Source organism: Cyprinodon variegatus, unplaced genomic scaffold (genome assembly GCF_000732505.1).
Source record: "Cyprinodon variegatus isolate N-32 unplaced genomic scaffold, C_variegatus-1.0 Scaffold16, whole genome shotgun sequence".
Classification (NCBI taxonomy): Eukaryota; Metazoa; Chordata; class Actinopteri; order Cyprinodontiformes; family Cyprinodontidae; genus Cyprinodon; species Cyprinodon variegatus.
In genome coordinates, this window is record NW_015150469.1 from 217,652 (window position 1) to 227,216 (window position 9,565).

Here is a 9,565-nt window from a genome sequence, read left to right on the forward strand (position 1 = left end):
TTTTCAATTTTCTTGCATTTTCAAAACTAAACTTCTGTACTTCCTTTTTGGCTTCATTTCCCCAGCAGATGCTGTTATTACAAACAAGAGCTCTACATCGTCTGCTGGTATTGTCATTGTTATTAGTTCTTTGGATTGCCTGTGGAGGTATCGGGCAAGCTCAGGGGGAAATGGACGCCGGGCCGGATAATTAGCTGTTCTTCAATGCCAGACGGGCACAGTGCCGTCACTTAGAGGGGAAATGGAAAGTGGCATCCCTATCAGAGCAACACTGGAATAACCTGTGAGGTGTGAGGGCTGGGTTCCAGTGCATCTGTCACACCACAATGCAGACAGCCCCTGGTTTGACAATACTGGCAATTGCTTAAAAAAACCCTAAAGCAAAGCTAATCATTTTATCTAAAAAAATATCCATTCTGGCAGCAGCTGTTAAACTTCGCAACTGTGCTGCAAAGTAGATTTTGCATTGTTGTTGTGAATGGGTTTTGATACAAAGACTGGAGGAAATCTTACAGAAAATACACATGAAATAGAAAAGGTGTGTGAAGTTTTTATTGACCTCTTTGCAATGCTACATTGTTCTCATTCTCTTCACACAGACAAACATTTCTGCTTCTGAAATCCTGATTTCATCCTAAAATCAACTTGACCTTTGGCAGACGAGCATAACGATGAGGAGTACAACTGCACATGAAACTGAGCTCAGCAGGAGGCCATAAAAAATGGGAAGAACTACATCCAGAGGCCCCCTGGGATACGGAGGTACAGGAGCTCGTCTCACGATCAGATCCAGGTCACGCCACGTCAGATCCCCAACTGAACAGAGCACAAAAAAGCCAAACGTGTTTAAGATTATAAGAACCATGGGAACACCTTTTTTCACAACTTTGCACCTGAAGTAATCTCTCAGGAGGGTAAATAAATGGAGAGGTGATAATTACATTTTTGAATCTGTAAATGTCCTGGGAAATATACTTTGTAAATTGAGAGTGTTGATGTTGAGGAGTAATGAGTTGGAAGCATGCCCAAAGCAACCCCATCTAATCCAGCATCTCATCTAAAGATTAATAGATTCAGGGTTCACAGAAACATCATTCAGACAATAACCCAAAAGGCCCCCTTTGCAGCCTGAGGATTTCCTCCTCACATACTGTATACCAGGATCCTTGGTTCTGCATGGCTATTTCTCCCTGTTTAAGTTAATGTCCATTTTTTAAACTGTGAGGAAATATTACTCTTTATTTTTCTGAATCTTTGATGAGCCCGCTGCTCCTGATTTGCATCTGCATTCGTGAAGCGGCTGTTTAGGGATTTGGCATGTTTCTCGTAGTCCTCAACGTAGCGCTTCAAGCTTAAGGCTTTATCCTGGTTGATGTTCTTCCCCACTTCTGTAAAGACAAAAACACAGAGGCGATCTCACATGAAAAATGTTACCTTTAAGATCAATGTTTTTTTTTTAGGTCTATTTAAACCATCTAACCATCCTTGGTGAAACACAGGTCTCATCATTAAAACTCTAATTATTGAGGTGGCCTCCTGATTTTCTACAAAATATGAGAATTGTATGACCTTATTGCTTAATATAAAGTAATCTAATTCTGTGAATGTCAAAATTCTTGTTTACATTAAATATTATTTGCTAAACCTATGGTGTAGCAGTAGCAACTAGGTCAGGGCTCAATTTTGAACTTGAATCCTAGTTGGATCAGGAAGGTCTAAATTGAGCATAAAGCTATGCCAAAAAGGACGGATGAATGTGATGCCTGCTTTATAACAAAGGAAAGCTAACGTGTTCCAGAAAAGCACCTCAATCATGCCTTTTTAAGTTAAATATGGATTATTACTATAAAGGTGAATTTGAACTATAATTTTTTTATCTGCTTGTCTTTTTGACACTTTAAATTTTATTTTATTATATGTTTATTTTTTATTTATTTTATTTTTTTTTTAAACAGTGTCCTGTCTGGCAATGTGGCAATAAGAATAATTGTCTTCATGCCAAAAAGAGCCCAACAGATTTTACTTTTTACTTTATGGCAATTGCCATATTGCTCCACTTGTTTCATGCATATTAAAACTCCCTGCATATAATTATGCAGAGAGTTTTACAGTTTATATGGACACTGCAATGTAAATAGAGCAGAAAAACAGAAGAAGAAAAAGGAAAAAAAAGGAGAAAAGATGAAAGAAAGAGGAGATAGAAAGGAGACTGACAAAACATTTTAAAATTTTAAAGGCATTTCACCAACGCAAACCCAAACTGCTGTAGTTTTCCTTGGATGTAAAAAAAATTCTATGCATAAGGATTACAACTGACAAATACAAAACATATCACACATGCTTTTTTACGATGTTACGATATTGTTAAGATGTAATAAAAATTTACGGATAGTTCCCCTTAAATTAAAACTTTTAATTGACTTGACTTAACTTGAATTTAAAGCAGTACTAAAGAACTTTCAGTTTTTCCAGTCAATTTTGCCTCCCCTCCAAAAGCTGTTTTGTTTTGCCTGAAGGAAGACAAATTTTCCCTTGACGACCAGCGCATAGTGTGCTAAAGTCCTGAAACATTTCTATTTCCAGTGGCTGTGTGGAACACGAATACCGATGAGGTAATGAATCTAACTGTTGCGAAACAGTGTCATAATAAAACAAAACGTTCAACTTTGGTTTTGTACCATATTACTGCATTGCCGCCCCACCTTATCCGACTCTTCAACGACTGATGTGCTGATGGGCCTTAACACAGATAAACATAATGTTATGTTTGATGATTTCACAGTAAATTCATGTATAGATCCTAGCAGGAAGGTGCAGCATTGCCTCAATATCAGCCCTGCACAATTTACACAAATGTAGTCTCTCAGGGTAACAAAGTCGCGTCGACTTCTGTCATTATAACAAACGGGGGAAAAGGGGAAGTGATGTATGCCTTAAAACTCTCTGCACATCTGGAGTTATTTTGTGTGGCAGGGTTACTGGCACCCTCTTCAAAGATACTTAGTGCCGCTGAACTCGATAAAGACACCCTGTGGCCATGACAGACGTGTCATTCAACTAGGTGTAAGACGACATATAATTACAAAAGTTATGAAAACATTTTAAGTAGTTTAAAAAGTTACTCAGTGTAAGTTACTCAGAAATTCTGCAAAAGTAACCAACTTCCAGTCTGGATTTCCAGTTTGTATTTAAAAAATGTTGCCGCCGTGCAACTCTAGTGGTGTGCTTTTTGAAAAATGGGAGAAAAAAGAAATGATATGGTGAAAGAATTTACGTTTTTAGCATTATGAAATAAAACAATTATTATGAATAAATTTTTTTTAAACATTATTATCAAATATATCTTAAAATAATACATTAATGTGAAAAAGCATTTAAGGTATTTAAATCTAAACTTTGAGGCAAACTATCTCAGATGGTTTGGGGACAGTGGGCTGAAATTCCCTCTGAAATCATACAGAAATGATACGGACAGAGCTGGTTACCGAGGCAATATGTCACCATGAGAGAAACTAAATAGTTCAGCTGTTTCTTGTGAAAAACTTCAAATTTTAATGGTAAAAAAAACCCATCATAAATTGACTGAAGCATCCTCGAAGGTTCATGTCTCCACATCATCCATTATCTCTGATAATAGACACCGCGTTGGGCACTATCTCTTTCCTAACGGATGTCTCAGAGTTGCAAAGTCCATTAATTTCTGACAATTGAGACCTTAAATGGCATTATCTTGCCTTTACCATGGTCACTTATAACAGAAATACTTATTAAATCAATATGATAACGGTTTTATTTTTTTAAAATAGCAATACCTGTAGTATTTCCACAAGAAGCTGAATGGGCTATGCAATATCTCTTGTTTTTATGTGTCACCATGGTAACCTGCTATGACCACAGAACCTGCAGCTAAATATGATGCCACATGATAAAAAATATAATTTCAGAAGGAACCAGCACAATAACTTAATGTCTTGGTGGAACTTTTTTATAGGTGTCCTTCAACAACTTCTATATGGACACCCTACAGCCAATCAGAATTGAGCATTCACCTAGATCATGGTATAACATATGCAAAGTCCCCTTTACTGAGTGTAGGTAATGCTGGTGCAAAACTCATTTCTAATAGATTATGGTAATTATACTGACCTCTTGGAGGGATGTGTAGTCTACAAAAGGAGCATTGATGTGTAATCCCCAGACGGCTAGATTCACATTATGTATGTGGGAAAATATGCTCTGACTCAGCAGCAGGAGGACAGTATAGTTTACTTTCACCCAAAACAAACGCCTGCAGTTGCTAAAAACAATTAATAGGAAATATTGGATATTCCATAAAAAATTAGTGAATGACTTGAATGTTGTTCTGATAATATGAGAGAAATTGAGTGGGATAGGCTTTCGGTTGACAAATTGAACTTTTTGAATTAGTATACATGAGTGGATTTCTTCAGAACTTCAGTCAAATGATCAATGATTGCTACATCCTGCATCACACTGATTTCCACCCTTCCAAATTCCTGTTTTACAACTTGTCTTTGCATATTTTTCTTGTGTTATTTTTTGTATCTCCAAAGCTGCTGATGAAAGGAGCAGATGGTTTGTTGTCGGGCCTGTGTCAGCTCCACTGAGTCCTCTGTCAGATCATTTACACCTCCTCCTTTCCATTGCTGCTCAGCTGTGGAGTTGATGTGCACACTGGACTGTAGCACATGCCAGAGATTGGCAGTGTGCAAACTATGCCAGTCTTCACGTTCCAATTAAAAGAAACCTCAAAGTGATAAAGCAATTCTTCCTTGTTGTTCAAGTTTTAGAGAGGCCATTGTGACAGGAATAAACCAATTTTGAAACTGTGTAGAGATGCAGCAGAATGAGGCTTTGTTCCAATTTCTTTTTGTCAGGGGAAATGTTGTGCAGTTTGCTTTTGGGATTTGCTACTATCAATGGTAATATACATGAAAATTGAGCAGCTTTGATTTGACAACTATCCAATTAGTAGGTTAATACAAATTTCTATCCATGAAAAAAAAAAAATGATTAAGTGCTGCAAGCGACAAGCTTTCTTTACGTGTTTATTTAAAGCTAAGAAGACTCTTTGCCCAATTCTTATCCTGACTCCCAGGAGAGTCTCTTGTCAGTCTGCAGAAGTTGTGGATAGTCGTCAGAGCAAGTTGGCTCAAAAACCACTTAGTAGGAGAGGAGATGAGGACTGGACTGAGTATTTTTGAGAGAGGAAGCGACCTGACCTCACTGATTATCAAACAAACAAGCTTTATCTTTTGTGGTAGATTTGGACAGGGAGCAGCTCTGCAAACCAGTGTTACTTAAAATAAAAAAGAAAGGCTGGGACACAGCAATAGCAAGGAGATAGCTTTTTAAATAAGCTTAACTTGTAAAACTTCACAACATTATATATAAACTTGAATGCACAATCACACTTAGAATTAAACATACTAAACTAACCACAATCACATGATTAAAAACAAAAAAAAAAATGCAGAGAGAAAGTCTAAATGTACAAATTAAAGGGTCTACTTGAAATGAACAAACAAAAAAATCATTAAACGTCTTAGAATTTTAGAATATTTTCTGTTATTGTTAATTACTTGTCTTTTGGTGCAATCATACTCTAGACTGTTCCCACGGGGGGTTTGATGCAATCAGATAATTTAAGTTGCTTTAAAACATTCTTTAAAATGCAATCAATGACTGGGGATTTTGGCCATGTTAAGACGTTTTTTGTTAACTATAAAAAAATTTAACAATATGAGAATAAGTCAAAATATTTTGAAACTGACGTCATAAAATTAAAGCTTAGATTGTTATCAAGATCTGACATGTCGATCATTTCAATGAAACAGCAGCCTCAGACTGAACCAAGCATTTTAACACAGGGGAGACAAAATGCTCTGCTTCTTTATTCTTGCAAAATTTTTCCTCATAATATTAAAACTTTATTTTTGTAATGTTATAATTTAATCTCGCAGACCTAATATAAATTTTTAGTAATTAAAAAAAAAAAAAAAAAATCTCAGCATAGCCATAATACTTTATTGTAGTAATCCAGCAGGAAGCCCAGATGTCAACTATGTATTTCTCAGTCTTATAGTTGAGAAACAATAACCAGTCTAGTAGTCTGAACACTGAATATGCGAACAAAGTGAAAGCCGTGTAATGCATGTTCGGCTTAACTCACCCAAGGCGATGTCTGTTCTGCCAACGTGCTGCAAAGCGCGAGAGAGCTTGTCGTAGTATGTCTTCTCACCAAACTCTAGCATCCAATCTGTCAGAGCTGTTCTGCATTGACCCTTTTCATCTTCTAAACACAAAACACATGGTAGTTAGAGAAGCATGCCACTGCTTTCTAGGATGCTAAAACAATAGCTCAAAATAGAGTTAATGATATAAGAAAATGTCAAATGCATAAATAATAAATAATGCTTAATTTCAATTGTTTTAAGGTCTTTTTCCTCACTTATACCAGGTCTTTCCTTTAACTTTAAAAGGCTCTTCATGTTCCCAAATCTGAGAATATTTGACTATGTTTTAAAGCATTTAAACAGGGTAATTATAAATGTTGCTGTTGTTTTTTTGTAGGCTCTTGTAGTATTTCAGTAAAAATGCATCTAAGACTACATTTATGATACATATATATTACTGTATACTTATAAGAAAAACAAAAGAAAACTGCCTTTTTTTCAATATCCTCTTGTCCAAAAGGTCAAACCCTTTGAAGATGAAGAAAAGATCATTCATGTTTTTCATTCTGGTTTTAAAACTAAGTACAGGAGGGACAGAGTCTGCAAGTTTTTAAGGACATACTATGGGCAAATAACTTGGGTGAATATGCTGTTCTAATTGCTGCTTTTGATACTGTTGGACACAATATTTTATTATCTTGTTAACCGACCCAATTTGGTTTTAGTGGTACTGCACCAAAATGGTTTAGGCCTTATGTGTCAGACAGAACAAAACATAGATGATTTTGAATCCTCATCCACTCCTCTACAATATGGCGTTCCGCAGGACTCAATCCTTGGACCCCTCCTTGTTTCATTTTTATTTGTAACCTCTAGGTTCAGAACCCAAAAAACATGGGATCTTTTTAAATTTTTGTGTTGATGACAGTGAGATATAAATGCTTCTTAAAAAAGAGTATTTTTGATCAAGCCCGTATCATTGTGTCTTAAAGACTTTAAAACAGTAATGTATGCTTTTCTTACAACTCAACTTGATTACTGTAATGCTCTCTACTGTACATCGGACTGAGCCAGTCAGTTTGTCCAGAACACTGCTGCTTATCATATTTATATTGCTTGGCTTAGGATGCAGGATTCCTGCAACTGGAGGGCCGGCTTTTCAAATATCAGCTTATTTGTGTTCTTGGGCAAGATACCTGACAAACATTGGTGAAGTGTTGATGGTGGAAAGAGGTCGTGGTGGCCTCTGTGTACAGCAGCCTTGCCTCTGTTAGCGTGCCCCAGAGCAGCTGTGGCTACAATGTAGCTCCACACCATAAATTGCTGAATGATTAAAACTAGTGCATGGTGTTGACTTTTGACACTATACATAAGTGTCCAGTTTAAGCTGTTAAGTCTTGTCTTGTTCCATCTCTGTACCAGGATGAGCTGTTTAACACTTTTAAAAGTGCTATTCTAACTCAATCTAGTGTGAACCAATATAGACAATTTAAAAGTGTTGAATTTAACTCCCTAGGATTTGAAAATAACACCAAGTTTGCTGTGGATCTGGTTTTTAGGGTCATAGGTAGGGTATTATTTTATCCTTTGGGATGTCAATTAGCTGTTCCCTCCTGTATTTGTATTGTTGCTATGGTAACACACCATAAAAAATTATGAGTGAAAAAGAAACCACAAATAAAAATCTTTCCAGCCGCAAATAATCCAGAACTGAACCAAAATGACATTAAGTCTCAAAAAAAAAAGAAAAGCTAAAACCTTGTAATAATTAATGTGAATCTGAAAAAATATGTGCTGATATCAGACAAGGGGCCACCTTCTCTGGTGCTGTTCTGAAATAGAAAATCAACAGTCCTGATCTATTCGCTGAGAACACCTGCCACACTGATGTTACAGTTTTCCCACCTAAGCACATTTGATGACCCATTATGACCTCCTCCCCCCTTTTTTTTCAAACACTTGATAAAAAAAAGGTCCTTCAGTGATTTAAGTTGTGTTAAAGGTCTCAAATGACCTGTGGACGCAGCAGAGGTGTCTCTCTTGGCTCGAAGTTTGAGATCCAGCTGATTATTTTCTGGAGACAGATGGTCAATGTGCTGAAAAATGTCCTCTTCTGGGCGAGACAGGGCAATCAGGAGGTCCTCACACTCTTTGGAGGTCAGCAGCTCCACTAAGCGTTCCAGCTGATAAACTCCGATGTCCTCTGTTACTGTAAGCCCAAGAGTAAGGAGAAATGGCAGTAGCATGCACAGAAAGCAGCAAGAAACAAGACTATGAATTGCATTGTTTACTTAACTGACATAGGAGAGTGTAAATATTTGCAAATAAGGTTAATGTAATGAAGCTTATGTTTTACTGATTTGTCTATAGCCTGTAAAATTGTCATACAAACCTAAATAATCTACACTGAATGATGTCTTAACTCCATAACTTAAAATCTGAGAAAGTTATTTTGGATTTTTCTCTGTTATTGGATGTAGGCGTAAATGTCCCTACTGTCTGTTTTTCTTACCTGTATCATCCTCCTGGGTTTTGTTCAGCAACAGAAAGAGAAAAAAGACGTAAATTTTACAGACCTTCATGTCAGCTGTTTAGTGTTGGTATGTTCTGCTAATTTTCATCATTGTTTATTTACAAACTGTAATGACTGTCTTGAACTTTTTGAAAGATAAACTTGAGTCTCAGTAACTAATCACCATGGATACTGTTGCCGCCCACTCGCTTCCTTTATTTATGTAATAGCTCTTATTAGATCTGTTTATGACATTCTGCTTGTGTCTTCTAACATTCTTGTTTTCTAACATTCTTGGACATCCAATTTAAATGTTAACCACAAAAATTAGATAAATTAATAATTTGACAATAAATTAAAAGTCTATCACAGCATTCATTCTTTTATTAATTGTTAAAATGAAACATCGGTGTTGTAGATCACCGTGTTCAAACTTAAAACATGAACTTTGATGGGGAAATAGTATCAGCTTTTGATATTTGGGGTTTTTCTCCTCACTGTTCCCTCTTATATGTGTCTATTCATATGACAGGGCCACTGAATTATTGTTGTTCTCTAAATAAAACTCTCTGTGGTCGGGCTGACAGTTTTGGTGAGTGGCCTTAGTAGAGTAGATTTGGACTGATGGAATATTCTCTCAAATCTTTGAATATCTTTGATGATAGATGTTGAGAGAAGAAGTAATTATTTTTTCAACCTAACCATGTTTTGAACTGGTCAGAAACCAGACCTGTCTTATGTTTCCCCTTGTTTATCTGTCACTTGATTTTCTTTGGCAATCCTCTGAGGCTTTCCTCGAAGTTATATCGAGATTGAATTCCATGCTGGTCAAGTTTGATTTATTTTTTGTTCCTAA

At 36.4% G+C, this 9,565-nt stretch overlaps 1 protein-coding gene across 2 annotated transcripts; it reads right to left on the reverse strand.

Moving 5' to 3' along the window:
• Positions 1–564: 564 nt before the first annotated feature.
• On the reverse strand, positions 565–9,117 carry LOC107091650. 2 transcript variants are annotated; one of them, XM_015385711.1, is made up of 4 exons: positions 8,212–9,117; positions 6,194–6,313; positions 1,236–1,388; positions 565–816 (listed from the first exon to the last, which is right to left on the reverse strand). In XM_015385711.1, the coding sequence occupies exons 1-4, from the start codon at positions 8,441–8,443 to the stop codon at positions 641–643; spliced, it is 681 nt and encodes a 226-aa protein (XP_015241197.1). In that variant the 5' UTR covers positions 8,444–9,117; the 3' UTR covers positions 565–640. The 2 variants fall into 2 exon arrangements, with proteins under 2 accessions (XP_015241197.1, XP_015241189.1); XM_015385703.1 differs by having other exon boundaries at positions 6,194–6,316.
• Positions 9,118–9,565: the final 448 nt, after the last annotated feature.

Coding starts and splice junctions, on each gene's coding strand:
- LOC107091650 (XM_015385703.1), bottom strand. CDS start 8,443: ATGCTACTGCCATTTCTCCTTACTCTTGGGCTTACAGTAACAGAGGAC. Junction 1,389..6,193: donor CAGAACAGACATCGCCTTGG/GTGAGTTAAGCC, acceptor TTGTCTTTACAG/AAGTGGGGAAGAACATCAAC. Junction 817..1,235: donor AAGATTCAGAAAAATAAAGA/GTAATATTTCCT, acceptor TGCTCTGTTCAG/TTGGGGATCTGACGTGGCGT.